At 32.2% G+C, this 12,616-nt stretch overlaps 1 protein-coding gene and 1 long non-coding RNA gene across 2 annotated transcripts in view; both read left to right on the plus strand.

Moving 5' to 3' along the window:
- Window positions 1–1,266: 1,266 nt before the first annotated feature.
- Window positions 1,267–12,616, plus strand: part of LOC127700203 (adenine DNA glycosylase-like) — a 45,369-nt gene continuing 34,019 nt past the window's right edge. The window contains exons 1-2 of the mRNA XM_052203610.1: window positions 1,267–1,337; window positions 12,152–12,258. Of these exons, the coding sequence (XP_052059570.1) occupies window positions 1,301–1,337; window positions 12,152–12,258 (144 nt within the window). The 5' untranslated portion in view covers window positions 1,267–1,300. The remainder of the gene's footprint in view (window positions 1,338–12,151; window positions 12,259–12,616) is intronic.
- Window positions 5,586–8,119, plus strand: LOC127700204 (uncharacterized). Its single transcript, XR_007981489.1, has 2 exons — window positions 5,586–6,367; window positions 6,938–8,119. It is a non-coding gene; the product is annotated as an uncharacterized LOC127700204 (long non-coding RNA).

Here is a 12,616-nt window from a genome sequence, read left to right on the forward strand (position 1 = left end):
TTCTCGTAATAAGTTGAATTTTGTGACTATTCTAAATTAAAAAGCTGTATACATGCACAAACTAAATTTCAAAGAAACCCTTTTTTTGAATTTTAGATATTCATGCATGCAATTCATTTGAGCACGTACTTGAACGACAAAAAAAAACCACTTTAAATTAAATTTTAAAAGGTATTAACTTATGCTATGATAATTTTTCAAATGATAAAGTATTTGAACTATTGTATGTATGTATGTAACATGACTTTTTCAGAATTGCTGTGTAATATAGATAATGTAATGTGTACACAACATGGCATTGGTTGATTGTATAACATATGTAGTTCCTGCAAGTTTGCAGCAAACACTCAAGAGAAAGATTAATTTGAATATAAATGTTTGCCACAGGTCTGCAGCAAACACGCAGGAGAAATATTAATTTGCATTAAAATGTTTTGCAGCAGGTCTGCAGCAAACACTCATTTGCATATAAATGTTTGCAGCAAGTCTGCAGCAAACACTCATTTACATGGTAAATTGTTTGCGGCAGACCTGCAGCGTATTTGCAGCAAACATGCCGCAAATACAGACTCTGAGTTCGCTGCAAGTCTGCAGCAAGTTCGCTGCAGACTTGCAGCAAATGTTTGCAGGAGGCTGATTTTTCAGTAAGGGGTACCTTCAGTTTACAGCATAGCGTATAGATGAATGAATCAATATTTATGTACAGTCGGCATGGTTGGTGTATCCATAGATGGCTATTATATCTATGGTGTATCAAACTTAAGATTCAAACCAAATTATTTATTTCAGACTCAAAAGGGCAATACATATATATAAATACATGACACAAATTTTTCTGTCTTAACAGGATAAAAGGTTCAAATATTTACATTATTAATAAAACAAAAAGAAGGTATAAATGAATGTTTGGAGAAAAGGGGGGTAATTTTTTAATGTTTAAAAAATTTTAATTGCCATTTTTCTCTATATTTTATGGATCCTTAGTATAATCAGATAATTTATTTACTAATCTATCGTTTTAATAGTAAATGAAATTTCTTGTCGCTATTTTTTTTCTTCTTGTCGCTAATATTTTTCTTCTTGTCGCTTCTTGGCGCTTCTTGTCGCTTCTTGTCGCTAATTAGTGAGACCGTCCCTAGAGACATATATACTAAATGTATTATAGGTCTCTGGTTCTCCCACATAGGAGAAAGAAAGTTACAAATTACGTTCATCGTTTCTACGCACAATGATAACGTTTCTTTCCCCCATGTAAATGATTCCCCTCCTTTCCCGCCGACTTCAAAAATTTTGTGTGATTATGGTTAAAAGGAAAATAAATCAAAATGGTACATCAGGTTAGAACATTTACCTAAAGAAACCTCAGAAACAAATAATAGTGAAATGAATATAGGATCGCCGGTTCATGTTTTATTGTTTTTCTTTTCGGGGATGTTTTTGTGAAGTTTGAGCTTGCTTACATAACTCGGTACCACGATTGTTCATAAGCATAAATATCCCTTTCACGTTCTGTATCTGTATGAGTATGTTGTTGATACCAATACTGACTTTAATACAACGTTGTTTAAATAATGTTTGTACTAATTACTGCCATACTGGAAAAAAACATTCTAAATCATAATTAAGAAAATGAGAAGGTATGATTTGTGGACAAATATGACCAAAAGATCTTTTTATTTGTCAGCATGTTCAACTAGTGATTCTTATGTTAGATCAGTCCTTTGTGGGTAACACGAATGACCGAATAACACCATTATTAGGGTCTCACTAATTAGCGACAAGAAGCGTCCAGAAGCGACAAGAAGCGTCAAGAAGCGACAAGAAGAATAAATTTAGCAACAAGAAAACTTAAAAAAAATTTATTAGAATAAATATATTAAAAAAATATGCATTGACAGCAATAAAGAGATTTTCATTTTTTTTATTATATTGATAGATGAAGAAATTAATGAGTCAAGATAACATTTGGAGGTTTGCCTGTGATCTGAACATTTTCTTTCAAAGAATTAATATTGATGACAGCTTGCATATATCATCAGCAATATTTTGTTTGTTTAATGGGATAGTTACTTATGTATTCTGCTATTGCTTTATTCGTGGTTTCAAGAGAATGGCCAGGCTTTTTATTCGAACCAGCTGATTATTTTCTTGTAAGAATTACTTCTTTTCATAGAAGCATAATGACGCTTAAGGATGAACAAATTAGAATCATGGTTGGAGTAAAGGACGTGTGTCCCTTATTGTATTGCAACAATAACATTCAATTAACACCTATAACTTTGTACACGCGTCAGACTATACAACTACACGCGCCAGAATATACAATAATTGTAAATAGTGAGCAACTGTTGAACACTCAACATTGTCTTTAATTACCTTTAATCTTCAATCAACTTTAAACTATGCATAAATATCATACATATCGTTTGATAAGTCAATACCCAAATAAAATATTCACGTTTTAGTAACATTATCTTTTCTGGACACTGATTCACTTATAATGCATTTTGCATGCAGTCAGTTTATTATATTTTAGACAAAGAGAGTGTTAAAAAATTTATAAAATAAATATATTATTGTTCTAAAACACAAGAACATGTAAAAATTAATATCATACTATGACAGGGAAATTTCTATATTTATCAATATATTTAAAAAAAAAAATGAAAATCTCTTCACTTTCCGTATATCAAAATAAAAATGTCTATGCATATTTTTTTAATATATTTATTTTAATAATATTTTTATTAAGTTTTCTTGTTGCTAAATAGTCTTCTTGTCGCTTCTTGTCGCTAATTAGTGAGACCGCCGTTATTATCCAAATAACACTTGTCATGCTTGTTATGACCCAATAACACTTGAAATTTTAATATTAGCAGGTATTTGTGACATTTAAACATTGATTATTAAATAATATGATATCATATGTGTATTTTATAACTCAAAAATGATTTACAGAAAGCATATGTTGAGTAAATCATTAACAAAACTAATAGGTGATTGGTGTAATTGCATGGCTTTGATGTACTTGTTAACTTTTCAAAACCTTACTGAAAAACAATTATTGGACAATACTCTGTATATACAGTACATTATTAAATACTTTATTTTCATAGCATTTCCCTTTGAATGCATATGCAATCATTCTTTTATTCTTCCCATTGTGTTTTCCTTGTTCGCCATGTTTGATGTACACACTATATTTATAAGGATCTTTATGAACTTACCTGCTTTCTGTAAATCATTTTTTAGTTATAAAATACACTTATAATATGATATTATTTAATAATCAATGTTTAAATGTCACCAATATGTGCTACCCGTATGAAATTATAAGGCGTATTACGCCTGGAAATAAGGCGTAAACCAGGCGTAAGTGGTACTTACGTGTCTAGATCCAGGCGTAAGGGAGCAGGAAACGTAAATTTGTAGTCCTTACGGGCTTAGAAAAAAGTGGTAAACCTGGCGTAAATTGAAATAAGCAAGGCGTAAATTTTCTTACGGGCGTAAAACTGTTGGTATGGAGTAATCATAATACCCATAATGCTTTGTTTAAAGGATCATGGGAATTTTTTTCAAAATTTGGCTCTTTGGTTTTAGTTTGCAAGAGTTGGACTTATGGCAGCTTCATATGTTCAGGGATAATTAGCTTGTTTTGTGCTTTTTGAAAGAATTGGAAATTGGAAATGTGGAATCAAATTGATTAATAAAAATTGTGAAAAAATGGAAAGTAAAACATGGTAAATAATTATTATGTGAGTGTAACCTAAATTATTAAGTTTTAAGTTCAAACAGTAATTTTGAAATCCCAAAACCTTTAACCTTGGATAATAACATTAAAATCTTTTACATGAAGTTAAATTGCAGTGTTATCATTATATTTTAAAGGACATTAATTTATAAAAAACTTAGTTAATTAAAATGCTTAAGTTTTATTTCAAGAAAAATTAATTGTCATAATTCTTATTTAAACTTTAAACTTATTTGAGCCAGTGGCAGTGTCTGTCTAAAATGTGTTTATTTATATATTAGCTTCTTCAATGGTTAATATTTCCAGTTTTATGTCAAACAATGAGAAATTAAAGCAACAGTACAGAAGTTTGTCTTAAATACACAGCTAGGGTAATACACTGATTTGAAATAAGTGTAGTATTATGTAAGGATATTACGCCTGGTTTATTTATTGACCAGGCGTACTCATTTGCATATTACGCCTGGTTTTCTCTGGACCAGGCGTACTCATTTAAATATTACGCCTAATTTTACGCCTGGTTTCCGCCTCAGTTACGCTTGGTTTCCGCCTGGTTGACGCCTGGACATGCATTCCTTAAACACTGCAATGACGCCTGGATAAAGTATGATTTTTACGCCTGGTTTCCGTGTCATATACGGGCGTCACAGTTCGTACAGGAAATATTAAAATTTCAAGTGTTATTTGGATAATAACGGAGTTATTTGGTCATTCGAGGTACCGGTCCTTTGTCAGTTGATGTGTCTTTTGTATTTTTTCATATGAATACAGATTTCTGTCCTGGCCTGTCCACCTCTTGTCTTAGCTTAGTAAGATTGAGTTACCTTGTGTACAGTAAACAAAAACATGACTGAAAATTTGGAAGGGAATAGGATCTTTAAACCAAGGATCCAAAAATTTCATCACACAATTCCAGTTGTTTTAAGAAGACCTGAAAACGTGTCCTTTTTTCAAACTGTCAAATTCACACTAGCCGTCACAGCATAAACAAACTAGTATTAAGGATTTATGGAAAGCAACACTTTAAAATCAAAATGGTTTATTAAACATTTTAAATGACTTAAAACTGTAATCAGCAATCAACCACTCTTCTTTTGATCTTGAGAACTGGCATAAAAACGAAGTCTCAAGTTAATCATAAATAATGATTGACTCCAGATTCATCTACATGCGGTAGGTCTTTTCACCACCTAACACCACTGCACACAGCCAAACACATTAAAATACCATCTAACACTTAACTATATTGTTTTCATCTTTATTTCATGTATTTACATGTATATATTTGACTTACTTTCTGAACAATGACATGAATGATGAATACTTTGTACATAATAGATTAAAAAGAAATAATAACCAGAGAATCAAAACGAACAGTCTTCTCGACTGGTCTTACAAGGGCCAGAACAGTACACATTCAGTCTTAACAACATTTTTTTTTAAATAATGATTGTGATAATCTCAAATTAAATTTAATGTTTTCACTATCATGATTTTATATAATTGAAAACAGAAAAGTAGACATAAAAATAATATATTTAATGTAAGTCATGTGAAAGTATTTTTGCTGAATCCTAAACGAAAACGTTTTTTGTCAATTTTAATTCTCAACTATTATGCATATAACATGTATAATATATAAACAAAATGATAATATGATTAAATTTTACGTAATTTTTATATGTTTTATTGTTTTATTGTGAAATATTAGTGTTTTCCTTAGGTTTGTGGTCTTTTGGAGTGTTCAGTGGTGAAAAGACCGACCCTGTCTACATGTACAGGGCTGTTTCTGTTTATCAAACATGTCAAATGGCAGAAAATTATCATATTTTTAAAGGCAGTGCTTTAATGCCTTTCTAGTTGCCGGGTTAATCCTTCCTTCCGCGATATCCAACTTATCTACGTGGGGGGTCGTTAGGCTCCAAGTAGATCCGGAAATGTTGAATTCTCTCCTCTTCTTATTGTGATATAAAATGTTTTTTGTTTCATTTCATTTACATTGGGAAATTGAGAAACGATCATTGTGTTTTGTTAGTTTTAAAAACTTTTGATATATTTGTATTTTGCATTATAAGCAGTCAACCGATTGACAAACTAGAATTATTTGAATTCCGTGTGGAAAGAGCTCGGGTTAATTTCGAGTGTTATCTGCAATCTATATGTTTATAAATCATTTCAGTCGTTGATATAATAATTAAAGGTCGACTGAACATGAATTATATTATACAATTTAAAGCGCATTTCTGTTTATGCACGTGAACCCGTCTAACGTTATTGTTATTTCGCAGTTATATAAAGTAGCAAATTATCGTTCCTGAATAGGTGGCGCCGTGGTAGCCGATCCTGTTCCTCAACTTCCGGTTTCTGCACTGTGCAACTATTTCAGTTACATTTTTAATTAACGATGCCAAGTACTTGTTGTTGTGTACCTGGATGTCATTTTAGAGGAGGACATGCATTTCCAAATGACTTAAAAAGAAGGAAAAGTTGGATCAACGCCATGGCCCATACGCAGATTGGACGAGAACACGATGAAATCGTGGAGTCCATCTCAATCAGCTGTTGTTTGCAAGGCACATTTTACTGAAAAAGACTACGTGCAGGAAACTATTCATGGTAAAACTCTATTTTCTTTTTGAAATATATAGTTATATATGTAATCGCCATGCGAATAAACCAAAGTCTGTTTACAACCGCAATTATCGTTTTAGAATAAAAGGGGGTGGTTAATTCAAGACGTCATAATTTTTTGGATTACGATTCAATGTGATCTGTTTGAGATTTTTTGGTGATTGCTACAATTAAAATGATTTCTTACAAGAGGTATATCATACTGAGAATTATTTTAGCAGTAATTATGCTAATGTAGTAATGACAGGAATGCATAAGCTATGCCTCATAGACTTTCTTGAAAAATATCAATGACAATGTTAACAGGAACAAAACAATGACATGCTCTCATCTATATTATAGTTATTTAGGTACAAACAATGTACGTTTGTTGCATAAGTCTCTCATTGTTTGTCCTTTGGATTTACATAACATACATTGAATCAGGCAAACATAGTTTTATCCAGATTGTAATGAATAAATCTAGTTAATATTTCGCCAGGTAATACAAAGTATGCATTGCTAATGGAAGTTCATTTAATTATCAAAAAACTAATGTTTTATAACCTTTTTCAGGGCGCAAACCCACCATTCACAGACTTAAGTCTACTGCCATTCCCAGCCTATTTTCCTGGACCAAGCAAGAGACTGAATTGTCCGCAAAAAGAAAAATCAGGACAGTTTCCTGTGAAAACAAAAGAACTAAACTTGATGAATATTGTAGTAGAAATCTAGAGGAAAGTTTTGATTGTAAAGTTGGTTTTCCTGAAGAAGTCATTCATACTGCAGAAAGGATTTATGACTGTCCACCACCAACTGCCGAGCTAATGTTGAGCTTCACAGATGGAATTATGCAAACACCATCAATGCCTATGTTTTCAGCAGAGAATTTTGAAATGAAGACACGTGACACAGCCATGCATTTTTATACCGGTTTAGAGTTGTATACTAAATTTTTATTTGTTTTGACCACACTTGGTCCAGCAGCACATTGTTTGAGATACATATATTTTCAAATTGATAGGGTGTCAGTTGAAAATCAGTTTTTTTATGACTTTGATGAAATTGAGGCATTATACAACCAACTTTGAACTTTCTAGATTCTAGATTGAATCTAGTGTTAAGAATATTGTGTATACATGGATTGTTTTTATGTCTAAACAGTGGTGTGAGGCTAACACTTGGCCATCTAGTGGTTTAGTCAGGTATTTTTCACCATCCAACTTCAAATTAAAGTTTCCTACGACTTGGATTATTATTGACAGCACAGAATATCCCGTGATAAAACCTAAAGCTCCTAGAGCTCAGGCAACCTTTTCATCATATAAAAACAGAAACATTGAAAATACTTGTATGTTCGACACCTGGTGGTTTAGTCAACTATGTCTCTAATGCATATGTTGGTTCTACCAGTGACTATGAAAAAGTTGAAAGATGTAGAATAGTTCAATTATGTGATCCAGGTGACAGTGTGATGGCAGACAAAGGTTTAAATGTGCAAGATTTGTTTGCTAACTTTTAAAAAAAAAAGAAACAGAATTAGTTCCAAAACTCTTATACGGGATAGAAAAGTCTCCAATTAACATGTGCACATAGAGCGAATTATTGGACTTGGCAAAACATACAAAATTCTAATAAATCCTATGAATGGAACTGAAACAAAACTTTCATCTGAAATAACATTTAGTTGTACTATGTTGTGTAATTTTAGAACTTGTATTGTGCCAAAGGATGCATAAATAAAAGTGACGCAATGAATTTTGTTCTGATATATATATATTTATAATTACATGCACATGTAGATTGTAATGCATATAAAAATAAGGAGATGTGGTATGATATTCAGTGAGTTTATCGAACTAAAGTGCATAAGAAATGGGTTTAAGCAGTTACAGGTGTTACTGTCACCGTACAATCTCCAACAATGAGAAAAACTTGTACCGTGTAAAACATTTCAGAGATCTTACCACTAAGTTTTGTTGTCTCACCTTGACTTTGGTGAATTGTTTATATCTGTTGATGTAAATATAAAAAAGAAGATGTGGTATGATTGCCAATGAGACAACTCTCCACAAGAGACCAAATGACACAGAAATTAACAGCTATAGGTCACAGTACGGCCTTCAACAATGAACAAAGCCCATACTGCACAGTCAGAGCTCTATAAAAGGCCCCGAAATGACAATGTAAAACAATTTAAACAAGAAAACTAACGGCCTAATTTATGTACAAAAAATGAACGAATATAACAAATATGCAACACATAAACAAACAACAACCACTGAATTACAGGCTCCTGACGTGGGACAGGCACATACATGTACATACAGAATGTGTCGGGGTTAAACATGTAAGGGGGATACCAACCCTCCCCCTAACCTGGGACAGTGGTGTAACAGTACAATATAAGAACGAACTATAAAAATCAGTTGAAAGAGGCTTAACTCATCAGATGGATAAATACAAGTGGACGTGGTCGGGTAGTTGTACATCCAAACAACAAAAAGACACTAAGTACAGATCTGAGAGTACTCAAAGTTACTGACAGCTAGTTCAAAGCCACTAACAACTGATAAAAAAATCTTGCATCTAAGACTAAATTATCAATCCGTAAGCTCCCTTAAGAATTTTATAAATTTTAGATTTTACATTTCTGAGTTATGGGGTTTTATTCATTAAAAAAGGGGGGATTTTCCAGTTTTTGTCGAGCCTGCGACTTTTGTCGCAGAAAGCTCGACATAGGGATAGGGATGTGGCGGCGGCGTTAGCTAACTTCTTAAAAGCTTTATATTTTAGAAGGTGGAAGACCTGGATGCTTCATACTTTGTATATGGATGCCTCATGTTACGAAGTTTCCGTCAGCCACATGTCCAATGTCCTTGACCTCATTTTCATGGTTCAGTGACTACTTGAAAAAAAAGTTAACATTTTTTGTAATGTTAAATTCTCTCTTATTATAAGTAATAGGATAACTATATTTGGTATGTGCGTACCTTGCAAGGTCCTCATGCCTGTCAGACAGTTTTCACTTGACCTCGACCTCATTTCATGGATCAGTGAACAAGGTTAAGTTTTGGTGGTCAAGTCCATATCTCAGATACTATAAGCAATAGGTCAAGTATATTCGGTGTATGGAAGGACTGTAAGGCGTACATGTCCAACTGGCAGGTGTCATCTGACCTTGACCTCATTATCATGGTTCAGTGGTTATAGTACAGTTTTTGTGTTTTGGTCTGTTTTTCTTATACTGTATGCAATAGGTCTACTATATTTGGTGTATGGAATGATTGTAAGGTGTACATGTCTAGCTGGCAGGTCTCATTTGACCTTGACCTCATTTTCATGGTTCAGTGGTCAAAGTTAAGATTTTGAGCTTTGGTCTTTTTTTCTATTACTATATGCAATAGGTCAACTATATTTGGTGTATGGAAATATTTAATGATCTATATGTCAGTTGCGCAGGTTTTATTTGACCTTGACCTCATTTTCACAGTTCATTGCTCAGTGTTAAGTTTTTGTGTTTTGGTCTGTTTTTCTTAAACTATAAGCAATAGGTCAACTATATTTGTTGTATGGAAGAATTGTTAGCTGTACATGCCTGCCTGGCATGGTTCATCTGACCTTGACCTCATTTTCGTGGTTCATTGGTCAATGTTTAGTTTTCTTGGTTAATGTTAAGTTTATGTGACAGTTGTAATAAAGCTTTATATTAAGGACTATCAACATAATATCAGTGATTACTAAAGAAGGCGAGACATTTCAGCGTGTTCACTCTTGTTGGACAACAACTCAAAAATGCTTTAAGCAGTTCGCATGAAACTTTGGTGAATTATTTATAGCTATTGATGTAATCTCCCTATAGATTTTCATAAATTTCAAATATGACATTGAGAAGAAATTGAACTTTATTTGTTTATAGTCTGGCAACAGATTTATTAAGTATTGCGCAACAGCACAGTGTATTGCACAACAGCAAGAAATCTTTAATTGAATATAAATTCAATTCATATAACCGATTTCAAGTTCTTTGACTACATTTATTCAGAAACTATAATATGTCAAATATTTAATTACAATCCAAATTCAGACCTGTATCAAGCTTGAATATTGTGTCCATTTTTGCCCCAACTGTTCAGGGTTGGACCTCTGCGGGTGTATCCAGCTGCGCTCAGCGAATCAGTTTATTTCTTAATTAAGAACTCCTTTTTTCATTCATAAATTACTTTAAACTTGGAAATATAATTTTGCTTGGAGTTATAGTTTCTTAAAAAAGTATTGTCATTGAAAGAGTTGACATGTTGCAATGTACATTTATTCTACATAGTTCTATGGTACCAAATCAAAAGTTTATATAAAAGAAAGAAGTCAAAGGTTTCCCATCATAGTTAAGTTACATACATTTTTTTTGTACCTGAGGTCGTTGAATATAGATCATTATAAAAATAAGGAGATGTGTTATGATTGCCAATGAAACAACTATCATCCATACTTAACAGTAACAAACCACATTTGCAGAGTTGAATAAAATACAGTTGATAACATTTACTTATTACTAAAAAGAAAATGCCTAACTATTTTAAACAGTATTTGAATATCAATTATATGGTCATTTTTATAAACTTCCTGTTACAAAACTTTGAATTTTTCGAAAAACTAAGGATTTTCTTATCCAAGGAATAGATAACCTTAGCCGTATTTGGCACAACTTTTTGGAATTTTGGGTCCTCAATGCTCTTCAACTTTGTACTTGTTTGGCTTTATAACTATTTTGATCTGAGCGTCACTGATGAGTCTTATGTAGACGAAACGTGCGTCTGGCGTATTAAATTATAATCCTGGTACCTTTGATAACTAATTTGACTATAAACATAGATAAAAAAGGTACAAACTGGACATAATGCACTAGTTCATAAACAAGTGAGAACAATCACCTTCATATAGTGCTCAGATTATGACATTCATATAACTTGTTCAATATCATTAGAGAACTCTAAATCTTAAATACTGAAAGCCACCTCTGATAAGTACACAGTACTATGCAAGATAATGATATAACTGGACTAAAAATACACACAACCTGTAATTAACTGCCTTTACAGCGCTTTCGCGCTTTGATTTTTATTTTATTACGATATATCCGTAAAAGTGTTTGAATATGACTGATAATAATTTTTCACTAGTTTAATCTGGCATGAAATTATTTTGCATTATACTATTAAGTGACTAATCTAGTGAGTACACTTGCAGGCATGCATATTACATAGGTAATAAAGCACAAGTCTCAAATGAATATAACTTGATTTTTCAAACAGAATTGTTGAAAGTTTTTGCTGAAAAGTTATTAAATGATGAAATATCTTGTCTTTGAATAGAACTTTGTTATAATATTAGCATATTAGTTCTGAGCATGATCACTCCATTCTCCTGTTAGGTGTTTGAACACAAGTAAAAAGTTATTAGGGACATAAGCCACTTCCCTTCAGACAAGTGTAATATGTTAACTATTACTTGTCCTATTAATGTTTCTTTGGCACCAAAAATTGGACACACATTATTGTTTCCTGAGTTCGATTCGATAATCATAAAAAACTGAAATGAGGAACCAGTTATTTTATCAAATGTGTCAGACTTTCCAGTTACATATTGATATTTGATAGGATTAAATGTAGAACTAATGACATCATGAATTAAGGTATCCTTTAAAAATTGATTTTCAATACAGAATATTTGTTTTTATAAATTTGTTGATCTGATAATTTATTTCCTTTTGTAATATTATTTATTTCACAGGAACAGAATCTATACATGATTTCTCTTCTCAAGAAGTTAAAGAATTCCGAGAACTATTGGTGAAATGGTACAGTGAAAATAAAAGAGATTTACCATGGAGAAGACAGGTATTAGGAATTGTTTTAAGCTTTTAAATTGTGATAAATAATCAAATTGAAACTGTTCTATTTAAAATAAGGAGATGTGGTATGATTGCAATGGTACAGCATTCAAAAATGACCAAAACCCATAACCAGGGGTTCAAATAAGCAGTGGTCTGAGGTTCGTGACCTTCGATTTACAGGTTTGGACCTTCCCAACGGTAAATAGTTACACCCGGCGGACTTTCAAATTTTTGCAGGTTACAAAAGCATTTTGAAAAAAAATATAAATCTAGTATAAAAATGATTTTTGAAATAAGCAACTTTATTAAAAGGAAACTTACGTGTTTGCTTAATTTCTTAACAATTGATTTAATGTATATTC

This window comes from Mytilus californianus, unplaced genomic scaffold, assembly GCF_021869535.1.
Source record: "Mytilus californianus isolate M0D057914Y unplaced genomic scaffold, xbMytCali1.0.p SCAF_5, whole genome shotgun sequence".
Taxonomy (NCBI): Eukaryota; Metazoa; Mollusca; class Bivalvia; order Mytilida; family Mytilidae; genus Mytilus; species Mytilus californianus.